This window comes from Molossus molossus, unplaced genomic scaffold (assembly GCF_014108415.1).
Source record: "Molossus molossus isolate mMolMol1 unplaced genomic scaffold, mMolMol1.p scaffold_m16_p_23, whole genome shotgun sequence".
Classification (NCBI taxonomy): domain Eukaryota; kingdom Metazoa; phylum Chordata; class Mammalia; order Chiroptera; family Molossidae; genus Molossus; species Molossus molossus.
Window position 1 is genome coordinate 24795486 of NW_023425359.1, and position 19734 is coordinate 24815219.

Consider the following 19734-nt stretch of genomic DNA (forward strand, 5'->3'; position numbering starts at 1 on the left):
GTGGGCACGCCTTCCCAGGGGCGAGTAGGACATCGCTGGCCTTCACGTGTGGAGAGGGCTGGGACGTGCCGTCTCTCATGCTGAGGGTTTTACAGTCAGCAAATAAAGCAATGGCCACCGGACCTGAGAGCACTTCCTCAGACTGGCCAACTTCCTCTTCACCTGCCTGCCGACCAGACTGAAAGCTGGCTTCGGGTTCTGTGTGTTCTTCCTCCTGGGTTTAGGGGGACAGTGGACGAGGGCAGGGCCGGCCTGAGGAGAGTCAAGCCGCAGGTGGTGAAACTAGTCTCACGGTTAGTTCGAAGTGTGTATGCCGCCAGCTAAACGTGGATCTGGGTTCCCAAGGCTGTTTTCCTCGGGGCTGCCAAGACGCAGCAATGAATGGGGAAATTTCACCTTTAGCTACAAAAAGGAAGATACAATCGGAGCCATCGGCTGGACAGAGAACCTGGAAGATTTGGGGGACTTTGGGACGCCTGTCCCCAACATCCTTCCTCATCAGAGGGGAAGGCAGGTCCAGGATTTGCTGCAAAGTGTCGGCCCGTGACCAAGGCCTCCGGACTTCACCAAACCGAATGACGACCCTCCCGAGTGGCACAGGAGAAGGGGACCATGACTCTTCTGATGTTATTCAGTTATGAATTGCAAATTACTTTTCAAAATTACTTCTCTCAAAATACCCAGGCACCTGGTCACAGGCGGCCGACCTGAAGCTAAAATGGGCACCTGGACCAGCTCGCCCGTGACGTCGACCCTCCAGCTGCATCGGACCAGAGACACGTCGGCCCGCAGGCACAGCAAGGGCTCTGGAACTGACCGCGGGCCGGCCTGGCCGAGCCTCCTCAGCAGGGCCGCGGGCGCTGGCACCTGGAGCGCCCCGCAGCCAGACGCAAGTCAGCTCCGCACAATGACAGCGGTTCGGGGCGCTCAGAGTGCGCAGGACCGAGCTCTGCCTCAGACGGAGTAACGCGTAACCGTCCGAAAATGCCAGCAGCGCTCACTGCTTGTGACTCCTCTTTCAAACAAAAAGGCCAAAACTTTTTGTAAAGCAACTTAACCACACGTGTCCAGAGCCACAGACGTCGGCCTCCTGGTGCTTAAAACAGGCTGTGTTCTCACTATGCAGAAAGAGGCCGAAGGGAACCTGCCCCAGAGGCACCCCAGCACGGCCCTGTGCCTGCTCTATGCTCTGAGTGGGGAGACATGGGGGAAAAGGAGAAAAAAACAAGAGTCACAAAAATCTCAGTTCATTTTGACACAGTAATTTCATTCCTGGAGACTGATCTTAAGAAATGACCACCCCCAGCCCCAAAGATCTCATCACCAAATCTGAACCAACCTAAATGCCCAATAGTTGGGAAAATGTCAATTATGGTACACCTTCCTGGTGGAATATTACACAGCCATGAAAAGTGAAACACAACTGTCACGGGGTGAAAAAAGGGCTGAGGACACTGTTACTTAGAAGTCAGAATACCCATCATATCTGCATTGGGACTGCAACCACACCCACAGATATTTTCACATAAGAAAAACGGAAGGCGAGATCATAGGTCAGTTTTTCCTTTTTTTCCCTTCAACTTTCTGTAACGTTAAGCTGCTGTTTTGATAACTTGTAAAAGGAAAAAAAGGTTATGTACAGTGCTTCGCACTCTGCTCCATGTAAATAAATCAGCAGATAAATACTTTTTAAAATATCAACAGCTCGTTTCAAACATCTGTCCTTTAAAAACTGGGGACAGGTCCTGGCCGGCTTGGCTCAGCGGTTGGAGCGTCGGCCCGAGGTCCAGAGAGACCCGGGTTCGGTTTCCGCTAAGGGCACGGACCTCGGTTGCAGTTTGTCCTCGACCCCGGTTGGGGTTGTGCAGGTGGCAGCCACTCGATGTGTCCCTTTCATGTCGATGTTTCTCTCTCTCTCTCTCTCTCTCTCTCTCTCTCTCTCCCTCTCTCCCTCCCTCCCTCCCTTTTTCTCTATCTGAACAAAAATGGAAAAATGCCCTCCAGTGAGGATAAAAAAAAAAAACTGGGGTCAGGGTCTCGCCCAATATTTGACAGTCGGCAGAATGTTCTCAGCAGCTCTGCCTCGACCCCTCTGACCTCTCCAAAGTCAGCCAGGTCCTCCCGAGCCCAGGCCACGGTCCGATGTCACAGGCCTCAGCTCCACCCGGGAAGACGCCTGAAGAAGCCACTTGCAGAGAGGACAGGTTTGTGAAAACCTCCAGGTCCACCCCTGTGGCCACTCCGGCTCAGGAAGGCACGGAGCCCTTTCTGGACTGGACTTTGGATCCTGGACCCAAAGGTAGGCAAGTGCACAGCTGGGAGGCCTCTGTCTGAATGTCTGTCTTGCAGACACAGGTCTGCACCCAGGGCACCTGGGGAGCAGCTCACCCCTGGACACACCTAGAGCTCTCCCAGGAAGAAGAAGGGGAGGGGGCAGCCCCCTACCAATGTCACCATCCTCCAAGCTGCAGGAAGTGAGCCCTGGCTCGGACTGCACGGGCTCTTGGTCACACACATCTCGGTCATTAATGTTTACACACGAAAGGAAACAGCTTTTGTTTGTCATCAAAGAGAGGGGAAAAAAAGCCTACTGAATTCTAGAGATCTGCTTCGCTGTCTTGCGACAGGAGGGCCACAAGGACTCAGAAACGTGCCCAGGAGGACACAGCCAGCCCCCAGCGTCGCTCCGTGAACTCGGGCACAGCCGCTTTGGTCCGTCGGTAAATAACAGAAAATGAAAACGGAGCCCATTTTCATCGTTGATATGTGTGAATCACACTGTTTCAGATGGGTGCTTCGGTGAATAATTCTTCAGAGGGAAAAAAAATCTAATTCCGCAAGATCTGTTTTCTCTGCCGAGCTCTCGCTGGGCCTCCCCACCTGTGCTGCGCAGACACCGCCGAGACCTCGGGTCAAGGAGACACTGGCTGGCTTCCGACGGAAAATGTGCTTCTCGCCACTAAAATGGCCACTTAAGCAAGAATGTGGAAATGATTTATGTCGCGGTGCTCGGAGCGGGGCCTCACTCCTGCGGCACCGTGACTGCGCGATCAGTCAGGGACCAGTGGCTGAACCCTCTACACAAAGAGAAGCACAGCAATGGCCGAAGAGTGGAGTGTCGGACGCGCCGGAATTACCTTAATAAAAGTTCAATCGCCCACATCCCAGAGAATAAAAACCGCTGCCAGGGACAGCGTGGAAGTGTTGCGAACAGCAGAACACAACAGATCCCTTTGCGACAGTCAGAATCGCCCTCCAAACGGGGTGTTCCGATGGCAGCGCCCGAGCAGTCTGGGGGCAGGAGGAGGAGGAGGAGGGCAGTCGTCGTCAGACTGGAGCTGCGAGAGCAGAGACGGCTGCTTATCCGGTCGCTGTGCTGGGTCCCGGCCAGGCAGTCCCCCAGTCTGTGAGTGAGTGAGTGACTGACTAAGTGAGTAACTGAATAAGTGAGTGGGTGGGTGAGTGGGTGGGTGAGTGGGTGGGCGGGTGGGCAGGTGGACGAGCGGGTGGGCAGAGGAACAGAGCTCCTGAGCACAGACGCACACTTTGATGTGAAATCAGAGGCACACACACCTGCCTTACAAACCAGGAAAGAGACTCTGCCCAAAGTGAGTATATTTGCTACCTACGAAATTTAAAGATTCCTTTTCCCCTGCTGGTGTGGCTCAGTGGGTGCTCAGGGGAAGAGTTTACCCAGCAGGGACACTGACCTCAGCCGGAAGTACACAGCGGGACCTGAGCTGGTCACCTGCACTGGGCTGTGGCTGTGCTTCCTTTGCATCCCCTGGCCTCCTGGACGGGTTTCCCAACCTGGGCGGGTTCCTGGGCGTGTCTGTCTACAGCTCTGGCTACTCTGAGTGACCTTGGGGATCAAAGGTCGCACGGATCTTACCCCGCGGTTCACGGACCACCCCGACGGACACACACTCTCTCTGGACTCGGTACACATGTTCATGGTGTCATCATGGCTGTCCGAGGCCAAAAATGGACAAAGCAGCAGGGCTCTTCTCGGCCGCTTCCCTGGCTCCCGGGTCAGCAGTCGTTCCCCAGGCAGGCACAGCGAGGGCCGACGGAGCGGGGGGTCTCCCTGCGGACGGCACAGCGACACTAGTGGAAACCGGTGCACAGGAGAGAAGGGCATCGCCTGCAGGACGCCACCGCCCGTCCAGCGCGTCCGTCCTCCCGAGCACGGACGGCGTTCAGCATCGGGCTTCCCAGATGGCACACTGAGGTCTCCACAGCGAGGCCGACGGAGCGGGGGGTCTCCCTGCGGACGGCACAGCGACACCAATGGAAACCGGTGCACAGGAAGAGAAGGGCATCGCCTGCAGGACGCCGCCGCCCGTCCAACGTGTCCGTCCTCCCGAGCACGGACGGCGTTCGGCATCGGGCCTTCCCAGATGGCACGCTGAGGTCTCCACACGGTTTCTGACAAAAGGGCTCTCTAGAAGCGAGGCAAGCTGGACACTTCTCTCAGCCCCAGAGCCCTCGCCGACGCAGGACAGAGCCCCCACCCAGCACCAGCCTCCGGGCGCGTATGTGTCCTTGGTAACTAACTGGTGGCTGCCGGGCAGCACCGGAAAGGAGGGCGGGCGATGCTGAGGCCTCAGCCGTGACAAATCCCGGGTGCTAGTCACCCCACATGCCTCTCCGCTCCCTCCCCGGGTGACACCGGCTGTCCCTGTCCACCCTCCCTCGTGGCTGACACCTCTACCACCAGGCCCCTGGTAAAGCAGCCCGGCCCTCTTCCTGAGCACCCCCGAGACCTGCGAGAACAGCTTGGCTCTGCCCCCTGCGCTACACTCCACCTCCAGCTGCCTTCTGCCCACGCCGCGACCTCGTCCCTCACGGCCGCACCGGCCCCGCAGGGCCAGCCCTGTCCACCAACACACTCCGCTCTCCACAAGCTCCCCTCCGGCTCCCTCACCGATTCCACCGAAGCTGAGTTCTCCCCGAGGGCTGCTCCTGTCCCTTCCCTGTCCCTGTCCCCATCCCTGCCCCTTCCCTGCCCAGTCCCATCCCTGTCCCTGCCCATCTCTATCCCCGTCCCTGTCCTGTCCCCCACCCTGTCCCTCTCCCCTTCCCCACCCCGTCCCTGCAGCAGGGATCCCCCTCCTGCAGCCCGCCTGCCTTTCCCGTGCCGTCCTGCCCTTCAGGGGTGCCTCCCCCCCAGGGGTGGTCCCCGAGGCTCACGCGGAGGCCTCAGGCCTGCTCATCTCCCACCTGAACTGGGTCACGGGGTCAACTCCCAGCTACCCACCCACTGCACCCCCCCTCCTCTCATCGACCCTCCGCTGGCCCTTCTTGGCACCAAACTGGAGGCTCCGCAGGCAGGACCACGTCTGACTCTGGCCTGGGCCGCAGTGGGGTGCTTGGCCCCATCAACGCCACACTGAGTGACAGCACGCTCTGGAGTTAACGTGCAATCGAGACGTTAGGTCTCCACCAAACACCCAGTCTGCTGTCCTTCGCACGTGACGAACAGTGTCGCCTAGAAAGGACCGGATCCCTGCACACTGGCCAGGTCTCTGCTCCGGACCGACGCCAGAGCCCTGCCCCGGGCCCCGCGCCCCGCGCCCCACACCCGCACAGGACTGCTGACAGCCTCATACGTTTCTACTTGAGTGGACACTGCACAGCACCTCTCCAAAGTCCACGCATCGAAGCCACGGGAGACTGCGTGCGAGTCAGCGTGTTCGGCTGTGAGACCTGACCACGAAGCATGTGTGTTACGTGGAACTGTGATGTCATCGATCTCATCAGGCATCTTTTAAAACTTTTTTTGCTAAAAATCACTAAGTGCACTAGTGAAGTTAAATCCTTAAAAATGAAAACACATGAGCTGCATCCCATGCGAGCGCAATGACAGACAGTGTTTTGCACTTACTCAGTGTGCGACAGCGTGTGTGACTGTGTGGGCGACAGCGTGTGTGACTGTGTGTGCGACAGTGTGTGTGTGACTGTGTGGGCGACAGTGTGTGTGTGACTGTGTGTGCGACAGCGTGTGTGACTGTGTGGGCGACAGTGTGTGTGTGGCTGTGTGGGCGACAGTGTGTGTGTGACTGTGTGGGCGACAGTGTGTGTGTGTGTGCGCACACTCACCACCCCACGTCAGGCCTCCTTCACTCTCCGGCCTGCCCCCACCACTCTGGTGCCCCCCCAACAGCACCCCAGGATAGCACCCGTGCTCTCTGCCTGGACAGGTGGGCACTGACCCACAGACCCTGCCAACACCTCTGAACGCAGGGGGGCGCCCGGCCCAGCACAGACGAGGACCTGCAGGTTCAGGACCGTCTTAAATGACAAAGCTGCACGTGTGACCTTCCCACGCGGCCACGAGACCTGAGGAAAGGCAGAGCGGCAGGGACCTCCCCACCAAGCCAGCCCCAGATTCAGGCCACGGAGGGGCTCGCCGAGTGCACCAGCGGTGCGGCCTTAGGAGACACACCCACAGAGTGGGCCGAGGGCAGTCTGAGCACGTAAAACACAGAGCTTACCCTTGTATCACTGCGTGTCAACTAAATGTCTTCTCCGGACGAACTGCTAACTTCCTTCTGCCCACCCTGCGCGTCAGCTCTCGATGGTGTGCACCACAAGCTAATACAGTGTCGCCTGCAATGACATCTCAGTAACTATAGAAAGTGAGAAAAAAAAACAAAGACAAAACTACACGGGCGAAGCTTGAGTGAAGAACTGGGAATCGGGCGCCCTGGCCGCCGAGGCAGGAGGCCCAGGGGCGCGGAGTGAGGACAGTGCTCCCCACGTCAGGCACCGGGGGTCTGCTGAACGCAGGTGTGAGCCAGCCGGGGCCGAGGTCCTGCGGGCTCCCGGGGGCCACGTGGCTGGCCCACTGGGGTGGGACACACAGCTGCCCCAGACGACGCGGGGCTGCAGGCCGCAGGCGGACAATGAGAACGTACAGGCCACATTTCTCTGCCTCTGAGGCTGCTGGGGGCAGGGAGCACTTTATGGAAAGAACGCTCTGCAAACCCCAAGGCTGAAGAATCGCTTCTATTTTGTGGTGGCTTTTTCATAAAGCAACGATCATCTCTGCACATTGTGGTCTTCTTCGGGAAGTTAATATACTGACATGATTAATATCTTAAAGAATATCTTTCGTCCAGCAGGTGTGGCTCAGTGGCTGAGTGTCGCCCCTGCACCGAGAGGTTGCTGGTTCAATTCCCAGTCAGGACACATGCCCAGGCTGTGGGCCCGATCCCCAGTGGGGGGCGTGCAGGAGGCGGCCAATCAATGCTCTCTCCCATCGATGTTTCTCTCTCTCTATCCCTTCCTCTCTCTCTAAAATCAATGAATAAAAAAAATTTTTAAACATTAAAATAATATATATATGTGTGTGTATATATCTCTAGCTTATTTTCTGATCACCAGAGCTGTATGACTAGTGCATCCGGTGTCGTAACAGATTAGACCAGCTTCCTTTCCCACAATCACCTGCTTCCAGGTTACCTAACAGGGAGGCAACACGTCGAACTCGGCTGCCAGCAGACCCAGCCACTGAAAACCGCGAGGCGGAAAGTCACTAAAGGAGCAAGGAGCCCCGTCCACGTTCCAGACGAGGCAGCTCCCTCGTTTCCCCTGGGACAATGAACCGGTTGGAACCAGAATGAACGGGCCCTGGGCATCGCCACTTCCCACCTAGAAATCACGCTCACCTACGGGGGTCCCTGCTGAAGGGCTCCATTCACTTCTATCACAAAGAGCAACTCTCGATCCCATCAGCAGCGTGCAACTATGACCTGATCAACACGTCTGTTCTCTCTTCCTAATCCACATCAAGGGATGCTGTAGTATGACTGCGACGCAGGGCATCTCTGAGTGGATACGGTGAAAGGTTTTGGCTAACCCCACGGTTTCACAGAACCGAGGGGTAGGAACCACCAACAGCCAGGACGGCCACTCCCGCCGCGCAGGCTCCCTCTGTGATCCCTTCTGTTCCACTCAGACGCACTGTGGTGCTCACTTTAACAGTCTTCACTTCATCTCACTGGCTCTCGGTGCGAATACTCAATGTTCATTTAAGTTTCCTTTCAACAGACATTCCTAGAGGCGTGCTATAATATTATTAGGTGAAAATGTTCCGTTTCCTTCAAAATTAGTTCTTGGACTTGCATTTTTATGAGACCCCCAAACGGTGGTTGCTGTTGACATTAAAGCCGCCCTCCTGAAGACTGACGTGACTTCCAGGAGAGGACCTGACAGCTCCCAGGAGCAAAGATCCCCCAAAGGGTCTCTGTTCTGTGACGCTCCCTCTCCAGGCCTGTTTATCAGAAACAAGCCTTTTCAGAACCCAAGTCAAGGCAGGTTCAGGCTGTGGTTTGCTGGCCAAACTTCTCCCTGTCTCGCCACGATCTTAACGGCTCCAAACACATTCATCTTATTTATCGCTGGGCCATGTCCCCGCCATCTGCTCTGGCTAGTATTTCATCTGAAAATATAATTCTTCTTTATATATTCAGCCCCGGTCATTTGTGTTCTGAATATTTCAGTACAAAGCAAGTACATGGGGTGGGAGGGTGGCGAGAATAAATCTGATCATCTGAATAATTGTTCGTATGAGGCTTCTAGACAAGATCACTTGCTGGATTAGGAGAGGCGGTTCTACAAATACTTGGAATTTCTGCTCTCACATTCAGCTGCCAAAATGCCCACTGATGTTTCCGTGCGGAACATCTAACAGACAGTCCGTTCTGCGGGAGAGCGCGCTCCAGACGGGGCTCATCGGCTGGCGAGGACGAGCGGGGGCCGCTGCTCACTGAGCTGTGAGGCGGTGTTATCTGGGCTGGGAGTCAGAGAGCGGTCTCCATCAGCCGTTGCCATGGGAAGCCTTGGGAGGACTTCGTGATTACACATCTGGCCTATAGGATTTACGTGCAGGTGGTGTAAGATTTCAATTACATACGTGGATGAACTGACTGTATTTAAAAGCAAAAAAAAAGTTTTCCACTATAATTCTTTGTTTGGGACTTGATATTCAGCTAAGAATGAAATGTTTTCGCCTTAATTACTTGTGATATTACTGTTTTTCCCAAACTAAGATGTTCACCCACAATGAGTTATACTAGTTCAAACTCTCAACAGCTTCCAGAGGGAAAACGTAAATGTTCTTATTAGAAATACACTACATGAAAGTGCTGCTTTCTCGCCCATCTTTTCTAAATATTATTGTTTCTCCTTTTTATAGGTCATAGGCACCAACACTGTCAGCAAAACTACCCTTGTCTCGTTCATTAGTATTCCGTTCTCTCCTTGCCAAATATCATGTTGAGGTTTAATAAAGTCAGAGTGTGACCCAAATGAGAAAAACTGTCATTTTCTAGTCACTCTGCCAGTCTTCTCAAGAAGTCTCCCCAAATCTGGTTCTCACTTTGCCTTCCTAACACATCCCTGGGACTCACCAGCAGGAGCCCACAGGGAGCCCCTAAGGCTCACCATGTTACCATCACCCAAGTCTCCAATTCAAAGCTCTCGGCTTTGAGCCCCATGCCCGTGGCCGCGGCCAACAGGACCTGTCGCAGGGTGAGCGCGAGGCCCTGCCGACACCCCTCCTCGCTCTTTCCCAACTCGGTCTTCCTTCCCTTTGAGACAGACCTGTCTGTCACAACCCTGCAGAACTTTGTTTTCCACACTGTGTTCAGCATTCATAGGGTTTTTAAACTCAAATAAATCCTGAACACACCATGTGGATGAAGTCTAGTCATAACCTATTTTTTTCCTTACTAAAATAGGAGGCAATTTAAAAAGTTGAGAGTGTAGCTCTGGCCGGTCTGGCTCAGCGGTTGGAGCGTCGGCCTGCAGACCAGAGTCCCAGGTTCGGTTCCCACTAAGGGCACGTACCAAAAATAAGTAAATAAATAAAAAGTTGGTTGGACACCTTCTTTACAAAAATAAAATAAAATAAAATAAATAAATAAAAAGTTGAGAGTGTAATGTTTTTCAGCTTACTCTTGCAAATTTTCTCAACTAAACCTTTAAGAGATCAGCTAAATTATGGACATAAATGCTCATAAAAAAAAAAAAAACACAACATTTAAATACACACACACACCCAGCTACTCCACATGTGACTGAGTATGAAAACATCTCTATCTTAGGGAACTTGATGAAAAAGAAAAATGTGAGCGCCGGGACTTCTGCAGAACCGTCTCCTGATGGCAGCGGATAAAATTCCACAGCAACTTACAAACAACAGAAGCCTAAAGTCAGCGGTTTCAGGATGTCCACGGGAAGGCACGTCTAACGAGAGTGGGAAACAGCACGGGAGGAATTCTTACATCGTCCTCACACCTTCGCGCCGGGAGCCTGGCTCCGTGTTGGCGCTGCGCTTACAGACCAGTGAACTCTACCAACCGGGTGTACCACATGCAGACACTGTGTGATGATTTCCAATTCCTTCCCCTTATCCCTTGGCAAGAGGAAAATTCCAAGTCTCACCTCGGTCTGCTTTCTAATCTCTACTAAGTATGTCTGTTGTTTGGGCCACTCAGTAAGAAGCTGCAGCCTCAGGGAAGACGTCTGCTCCACCACTGAACTGACCAAGGTCGCGGAGACCCACCAGGCTGCCCACTTGGTCCTCACTGCCCTGCAAACAGAAGGCACTCCCTGTAAACCGCTGCACGTGGCTCCCTTGTGGGAAGAGACCAGTTCATGGGCAGCCCGACACAGAACAGTCCTATTGCTAATCTTGTCATCCACTCTTTAAAAACCTAAAAATGGCACTCCCCGACTTAAAAAGCTGCACTTATCCCAGAACTCAAGATCAGAACTGTAGCGCACACCACAGCGCCCACTCTCCAACAGATGATGCTTACAAAACCAGCCTATTGACAGCCGGACGAACAAAGGGCTAGTCACAAGGTCAAGTTAAACAACACTTTCCAAAGCAAAACTTGAAAAAAACATTATTTAACAAAAATTAGGGAGTTTCCAACGTTTTAGAGCCGCTCACTTCACTTCGGTTGTCACCCAACGTGCCTTTACACACTGGGCTTGTCCACTTCTTTTTCCTGGTGGGTGGGGATGGGGATTCAGAGCGTCTGTCCAGTTCCCAACCCTGTACGTGTTCCCTCGATCACATGTGACAGTCGTCCTGACTGCGACAGTGCTGGTAAGGAAAGTTATTTAAAATGCTCACCGACCGCGGGCAGCTGCGCGGTTTTATGAGTTACTAAGGAAGAGATTTAATATATAAACATGAAGATTAGGCCCTTTCCCTGGATTGGGAATGTAAACAGAAGTTCACCACGGCTGTTTGTGCAGTTATTTATTAATTGGTCCACAATGGTACTGAGGCTCATACCAAACCAAAGTCCCCGACAAGGCGGACCGGAGGAAGGCTACCAGAGGAGCCCTGGGCGGGTCTCCCCGCCCTCCCAGCGCCAGGAATTCTCAGGAACCCCATGGCTACTGCAGTGGATTTATGGGCCCCGTTTTCCCTCAAAACCTCTTCTCTTCTACTCCACTTTTTGTCCTCACCCCACTGGACACGCAGGTTCTGCCCGCTGCCCCTCCACTCCCTGCACAATGGGGAACACATTCCCCTTTGGAGGACAAGGTCCAAATCGTCTGCTTTTCTCCAGCTTTTTATCTGCATTTCCCAAGAGACCCCAGCCCAAGCCCCACGGGGGCTGCGCACCAGGCTGGCCCGCAGGGACTCGGCCTCGCTGGCCGCGCCAGGCTCCACGGACAGTCTGCACGAGCAGCGGCGCTGGGGCTCCGCGGGCTCCTTCCAGGTGAGCTGGGGCTGCCCGCTGCCAGTGCCACACGGGAAGCCACCTCTGCACAGTGGAGGAACCACACGGGGTGAACACACTTCTGGGGGGGCACAGAGCTCCTGTCAGGTCACCCCGTGGTTCCGACTGTAGAAACCGGGAAGAATCATGGATTCTCTCCCCCTCGTGATCTGACGGCTGGTGAAGAAGCTCTCTGTAGCCTGATGTATTCCCTAGGGGCTGGGGACCCTTCATATTTGATGCTATTTTAGTTTGGGGAGTGACTCCCTAACTTATTTGTACAACACAATCTCAGTATTTAGACAGCTTTCTAAGGCAAGGTCCCTTAACCGGGGGCATCGGTTCAGAAGTTTTTAGGGGGAGGGGTCGTGTGCATCCAGTTTGACTTGTAAATTCTCAAGTGCAAACGTACTTCCCCTCATGTGAGGGTCTGGTCAAGGACCGAGTCCTGCAGCTCTTCCCCAGAGGGAGCCCAGTGTCACCAAGAACTTAACAGCATCTGCTCAAGGTGGTCACATCAGGCCTGCTCACACGCACGTGTAGCACATACGTTTTTAAAGAGCAAGGGGGCAGAGACGGCAGACATGACTTTGCAGGTGTACGCCCTCTTCATGGTGACGGTCTCCTCTGAAACCATCATCATGCAGGGGATGTCTTCTTAGATTTTTGATCAAGGACGGGACACAGCATTCCCAGATGCCGTCTTCACGCCATTGTTCATTTTAACAAATCCATTAAGGACAATGAGAAATACAGTAAGTGGAACCCATATTTTTCTCTCAAAATCAGGAACCCTCTCTCCTCCCAGAGGGAAGAAGCAGGTTGGCAAACACAGGAGGCCCCGAAACACGCATCTGCGGGCGCTGACCGACAGCCTCGCACGCCGTGCTGTGTGCACACGTCACAGCACCCAAAAGGATCTTCGACACAAAACCTGCCCTTACGTGTCACAGGACCGCAAGGCCAGGAAAATGAGTCTCAGGTGCAGCGCCCTCTGAAAGGGTCACTTTGCAGCGCAGAAGGAATTGTTTGAGGGCAGTTCCTCCGTCTAACAAGAACCTATGAACTCAGGAGCTAAGGACCGTGTCCCGTCCGCAAGCGGCCGTCACTCAGACTTCCCCAGTTCAGGTGTCAAGGCGACAAGCGGCAAGTAACCACCAAGCGCCAGACCCAGGACCAAGAAGAGTCCAGGCCCTCTCCTCTGATCAGTGTGATGCAGAAACTAAATCAGGAACATGGGATCACTGTTTGCAGGTTCTTTAGATTTTTAAGTGAAGATTTTTTGTCACCTTCTCCTGTCTGGTTACGGAATTCCTTCACCAATTACTGACCGGGCACCGTGAGATTATGGCTGTCCTCGCCCCGAATTCACTGCCCAACAGATGCACACACACAGAGGTTCCCACCCCACACCCGAATGTTTACCCGAAAAGTAAAAACCCTGGCGTTCACATGATCATACCCAGACACAGACAGCGCACACAAGGAAGGGGTGTGGGTGAAAGTGACCGACGTGAGGGCAGTCTACAACAGAGGCCTTTGCGGGGAACGAGAACAGGGCTCAGCGCAGAACTGGGGTGCTGTGCTGAGCACCCTCAGTCAACAAAATGACGACATGTAGTGAATAACCTCAGTAGAGGAAAAAACGGATTCACTTTTCCTAATCACATGGGCCCCTGAGCAGATACATACTCTACAGAGAAATCCGCATTTCTGCTCAATATAACTGATCATTCCCCCAGAACAGTATCATCTAGTTTTACTCCTAATTCAACACTAAATTTCAAAGCACGATTTTATCATGATTTTATATAGCCATCTGCAATTTTTCTCCCTCGTCTTTAAATGTTAAGGTGTTTCCTGCGTTGTAAATTCCCCTCCCGCACCTTCAGTATGTGAATGTCTCAGCTCTTCCCTTCTCCTACCTGTACCTTCAACCTTTTTAAACATTGTTAAATTATGACTTAACAATACTGTTTTTCCTAATAAAAATGCTCAAGACCATTTTATCACAACCTTTTTGAGGCAAAAGGATGTACCTGGAACCAAGAGACTGGGATCCGATTTAAAACACAGCCTCCATACAGTCCCACGAAAATGATGCGCAGGACAGCCAACCCCTTTCAGTAAGACGTGTCCCAACTCACAGGTTGCACTTCTATCGTGCGCCTCCAACACAAAAGAACATAGTCAACCAATTTTCACACACACCTAGAAACATGAAATACTTAAGTTTAAAGAAAAACACAACACAAACACAGTCCCTAAGCCGCAGGCTACACCACGGATAGGAATGTTTTATCAAATGTTACTTAATAGGAAAACCTGAAAGATGTGACTGGGTATGAAGTGACGCCCCTTGCTCGACTTTGTGATTAACAGGTCTTTTATTGGTAGTAAACTAGAGCAAACAATCAGAATAATACATATGCAGTTTTCAGTACACACAATAAAAGTTAAAGAAATTCAAAACCTGTATAAAATAAAACACTGGAGAAAAATCATACATCTTAAGATACAGTGGTAAAGGTCCTCTCCATCCTTTGATTACAGCTTGTACTCTGTACCCAACAGAACTTAACCGCACTTAACCAAATCAGAAATACAGACTTTAGAATCAAGTGTATTTAAGAGGATTAAACACGTTTTCTAAGAATCCTGCAGTGACGAGTAGGTGACCCTCGGCTGGTAAAGCACACTTCAGGGAGGGAAGTGGGGGAAGGACATTAACTAGCATTTGTAACCATTTTAATAATTTCTTATCTCCAAACACTGCTTTCATGACAGAAGCGTTTCACACTCGCACAATATTAATTATTATACACGGAAGCCTGCGGCAGGCGGGTTACACAATAAGACTGCAAACAAACAGTGGTACTTTCCTGACGTCAGAAGAGTACGTGAGACTGAAGCATCACCAAAAGTACATAAAACTCATCAGCATAAACACCAAAGTACATTAAAAAATATAATCAGGAAAAAAATACAATTGCTAAAAAGTGGTTTAGAGCGGAGCACTGTCACCAGCAGCTTCAAAGGGCAACCAGGGTTGACAGCAAGTTTTGATGACTTCACGAGACCCCTGTACAATACTGACGAATGCGCCCTTTCAAATGTCCAAGAAAGGCTGCGATTTCACCAAGAGGCGCTGATGTCATGACTCAAGGCAGGCACACTCTTGCCCTCACGTTGGCTATGTCACCAGTTGGAATTACAACCTTGTTAATATCTACAGCTGAGAACGTGGGACTTTATTATACATGAAAATCTATATAGCTTTGTTTTATACTTTAAAGGTGGGGGGTGGCATGTTTATCTTACTGTTCAGTATTTGGATGCCATAGGCATATAAAATGCATTATGAATTACCTACTGAAATGTAACTCATTTTAAAAGTGAAACTGTCAAGACAAGGCAGGCCCAGAAGTCTTAGAAAGAGGGTAGATTAAGAACCAAAAAAAAAAAGAAAAAAAGAAAGAAAACACCCAGAACTGTGGGTGACATAATAACTTGAACAAGAGGACAGTGTCTCTAGGCTGTGTATAACAACACACCCTCCAAATGTCAAAGAACTATGTGATTCCAACTTGGGCTCTAACACTGGAACCCTCCTCACTGGGGCTTCAACACTGTGCCAGACGTCAGCTGACTCTTAATGGAATAACAGCCTTGTTACAGTCGGGCAAGGAGAGGGTGCTTTTTTCTTCTTATATTAAAGCTATCATTCCAGGCTTTGATCAAAGATCCAAGAACATCTGTTCTAGCAGGCTGGAATGAATGTGGTCTGGAAATTCAGAGTACATTTAGAAGCTGCAACAGAATACAGGTAGCCAACATCTCAGAATTCTGGATCAGTCCAGATGGAGACAGCAATTTGAAATGTTTTCGATCCCTTACTCAAATGATGAAACGTAAATCGTTCTTATCAGCCCAGACAGAGCAATTTGAAATGTTTTCGATCCCTTACTTAAATGATGAAACTTATACCATACTATCTGTAAGTTGGATAGTCCATTACAGTGATAACGTACAGAATTCCCATGCGTTATTACACTTTCCTGAGAGTAAAGCAATTAGAATAACCTTAATCCTAGCAACAAAGTTTTTCTATGTTTTTGTGGGTTTTTTTTTTTTTTGTAGGATTTTTTGTGAGTTTTTGTGGGTTTTTTTTTTGCATTTAAAACGTATGGGCTATTCCCTGACAATCTATACATGTAAATTTGATTGCTAAACATTGTCACTTTGAATGTCAAACTATTTTTAATCTATTGATTTTGATTAAAAATCATAATAGAAACAGAGCTAAAATCACGCTAACAAAATAAACTAAATATGAAAGTTGCATTGAAAGGGCATTACATTATTCTCAATAGGATCGTGTACAAACATTCCAATGGCAGTGTTCTCAAAACAACACAAAGTTACACTAGAAGACCTCCAGCCTGGTCACCTGTGGGACCTTACCTGTAACTCTGGCTGGTGGGTGTCTTAACTCTCGTACTACATGGCTCACTCACATCAGACATCATATCTGTGTACCCTGAGAAATCTGACACGGAAGTCCTGACTCTATGGTCCACTTCCCCATTAGAGTTACTGACAAAGGTCATCGGCACCCTGCTGCCCGACTTAAACTGAGAACCAAAGGCTTGTGCAAAGTTCTCAATCTGGTACGTTGTTCTCGGCTCTATGTCCTTCTGAGGATCTATCTGGCTGGCTAACTCCTGAGATGGAATCTGAAAGCTGGCTGAGGACTCTAGGTTTTTCTGTTGTTCTTTCTGGCTAGTCAGTTTCTGAGATGAGGACTGGAAGGCCGATGAAGTCTCTAAACTCTTCTGAGAATCTATCAGATCATCCAGCTCCTGGGAAGGTGTCAACTGCTGATGGGTGGCATCCAAAGCAGACAGATACAGACCTGGCTGAGATCCGAACAACATCCCAAAAGGAGGCTTTGGCAATGAAGATGGCAACACTGAGGTAACAGATTGGCCGAAACCACACTCCAAAGGAGACGTAGTGTAAATCTGTTTTTCTGGGAATAAAGTGTGGTTGTGGAGAGGTGAAGACAAACTGACAAACTGGAAACCGTGTCCAAGAGTAAAACCTGCATTAGTGGATTTTTCAAAAGCCTGCTGGAGGTATTTGGAGTATTCCTGCAACATGCTCGCCTTGTCGCTGGAAGGGGTCTGGGTGCCTGGGCTCAAGTTCTCCTCTGGAACCAACTCTGAGTGCTCTCCTGAGGTGTGTAAATCCACTCGTGGCTCGGTGATGTTGAAAGGATCCTCTTTCTGGCTTTCCGACTTGTTGGAGTACTGATCCAAAATACTCTGCAAGACCTCGTCGGGAATGCCGGACTTGTCGTGACAAGACTTAATTTCCGTGTTCAGCGCTGAGGAGTCGATCAGCGACAGTGGGGCCTCGCTGTCCAGCACACTGACCCCTGCAGCCTGGATGACCGACGGCTGGGAGACCATGTGTCCCACGTTGATGGAGAAGGCACTGTTGCTGGTGGCGGTAGGTAAGTATCTTCTTTTCTTTGAAAACTGCATGGCATCATCGTAATTGCTGTTCATCTGGCCCTGTTTGCCACCGGCGCTCTGGAGAAGACCAATGGCCTCCGCACTGGCATTCGATGCTATGCCGAGGGAGCTGCTTGGCTTCCCAGACAAAGACTTCTGTCCAACTATGTCTGGTAACGGCGACACAAAGTTAAGGTAGCTTTTGTCTGTGTTCTTCCTGCTTCCCTTCTTGAAGATCAGTTTTGGCACCCTTTTCTGAAGTTCATCGATACCGCTGCCAATTATGCCTCCGCTGGAAGACATCGCGGGCATCTCCACGGAGTACGTCTGCATGCTTATACTGTTTGCAAGAGGCGACTCGTGGGCTTTGCCGGCCTTGTGTTCCTTATTTTCAACGGCTACGCTTTTCGACTTGGATTTTCTCCGCGAAGAACTGCTGTTTCCCTGAGACAGCACGGCCAGGTTCCCCATGTTGCTGTGGCTGGCTGAGCCCGGTTCTGCACTCGGGGCTCCCTTAGCCATGGCTTCACCACAGGTGCGCCTGTGTTTCAGCAGTCTATCGGTCCTGGAAAAATACTGCTGGCAAGTGTCACACTTGTATGGCTTTTCTCCACTGTGCGTCCTCTTGTGTCTCTCCATGTGGTACTTCTGGATGAACTTCATGCTGCACTGGTCGCAGCCGAAGGGCTTCTCTCGGCTGTGGATCTTCTCGTGCCGCTGCAGGAGGTACTTCTGGATGAAACCCATGCTGCACTGGCTGCACTGGAAGGGCCTCTCCCCGGTGTGGATGAGGACGTGTCTGCGCAGGTGGTAGGAGCTCCGGAAGGCCGCGCTGCAGTGGTCGCAGATGTGAGGTTTCTGGCTGGGGGAGAGGACGGCGCCCTCGGCGTCCCCCACCAAAGGCGGTTTGGAGGATGCGCCGGGCTTCCTCTTGGCTTTGATTCCCTGAGATTCTGGCTTTGGCCTCTTGGCCTTCTTGACGGCCGGGTCCTGCTTTGGCTCCTCGCCGCCGAGCAGGCCGTCGCGCGGGTGCGCGGCCGGCGGCGGCGGGTGCAGGACGCTGAGGTCCTGGATGACGCCGTGGCCGCCCCCCTCGCCGCCCAGGCCGGCCGCGCGGTCCTCGGCGCCCGCGAACAGCCCGCCGTAGTGGTGGTGCTGCGGCGGCTCGTCGGGCTCGGCCGGCTTCTCCTGCTTGATGCTCACCAGCGGCTGCAGGAAGCCCCAGGAGGCGCGCGGCGCCGGGAAGGCCGCGCCCGAGGCCGCCGGCTCCTTCTTGAAAGTCATGTCCGGGGCCGGCGGCGGGGGCGGCTCGGCCGGGGCCGCGGGGGGGGCGAGCACGCACTGCGGGGGAGGGGCGGCCGGGCCGGCCGGCCGGGCGAAGCTGGCGACCGGGGGCAGCCGGTGGTTGAACATGACCAGGCCCTGCGGGAAGCTGGGCTCCATCTCCGCCCGCCTGCCGGAGCCGCCGCCGCCGCCGCTCAGGAACCCGCCGCCGACTCTCATGCCCCGGGGGAGGCCTGGCTGCGGAGGGAGGAGGACGGAGAGGCGGTGGGGCCGGGCCGCGCACCCCGAGCCCCGCCGCCCGCCCGCCCGCGGCCCCGCGGCGCCGCGCGCCCCGCCCGCGCCCTCCCGGCCCGCCCGCCCGCGCCGCCCCCGCCCGCACTTACGGTCCCGCCGCCGCCGCCGCCGCGCCGCCGCCGCCGCCGCCGCCGCCTCCGGTTAATAAAAATAACGCCGTCCTCTCCACAATGGAATTAAAAGCCTCCCCCGCACTGCGCAGGCGCGGCGCGGGGTCTGCTGGGAGCGGCCGGCCCGGCCCGAGGGGAGCGCTGCGCGGGCCGTGCGCAGGCGCCGCAGCTTCCGCCCGACCCACCTGTCAATCACCGGGGCGGTTGGGCGCAGGGACGGCCCGGGGCGGGGGGCGGGGCCTACGGGACCCTCCAAAGAGAGGCCTCCGCGGCGCAGCGGCCTGATTGGTGGGCGGCGGTGACGGACAGGACGTGGTGCGGGCGCGTGCGGAAAGGCGCTCAGAAGGGGGACCCCCGGGGGCGGGATGTCCGGCGGGCGGAGCCGCGGGAGCGCGCTGCGGCCGGGGGGAAACTGAGGCCTGCGCGCGCGGGCGCGTCCGCGGTGCGGCCTGCGGTCCAGGCTCCAGCCCACGCCCGACGCGCAGGGCGCCCTCCGCCGCGTGGGCCCCTGCGGGACGCGCTCAGCGCCCGAGGCTCGGCCTGCAGAGTCACATGCGCGGCGTCCCGCGTGGGGACCTTCCCGTGGGCGCGCGAGCTCTGCCTCCGCGGGAGGAGCGTGCCTGGAAACCGCAACAGAGGTGCCGCTGCAAAAAAAAAAAAAAAAGCTGTCTGGCTGCCAACCTGCCCGAAGGCGACGGGGAAAGGAGCCGGCGTGACCCGGGCGCAGCAGCCCCGGGAACACGCCCACGTGCGGACCAGCGCGGAGCTTGAAGCCCC

At 53.5% G+C, this 19734-nt stretch overlaps 1 protein-coding gene and 1 pseudogene across 1 annotated transcript; one reads left to right on the forward strand and one right to left on the reverse strand.

Annotated features, from left to right (window-relative positions):
* Positions 1-1084: 1084 nt before the first annotated feature.
* Positions 1085-1207, forward strand: LOC118640801 (annotated as a pseudogene).
* Positions 1208-15871: 14664 nt separating this feature from the next.
* Positions 15872-18772, reverse strand: ZNF281 (zinc finger protein 281). Its single transcript, XM_036277667.1, has one exon. It carries the CDS (start codon positions 18770-18772, stop codon positions 16211-16213), a length of 2562 nt encoding a protein of 853 aa, XP_036133560.1. The 3' UTR covers positions 15872-16210.
* Between the last annotated feature and the right edge of the window lie 962 nt (positions 18773-19734).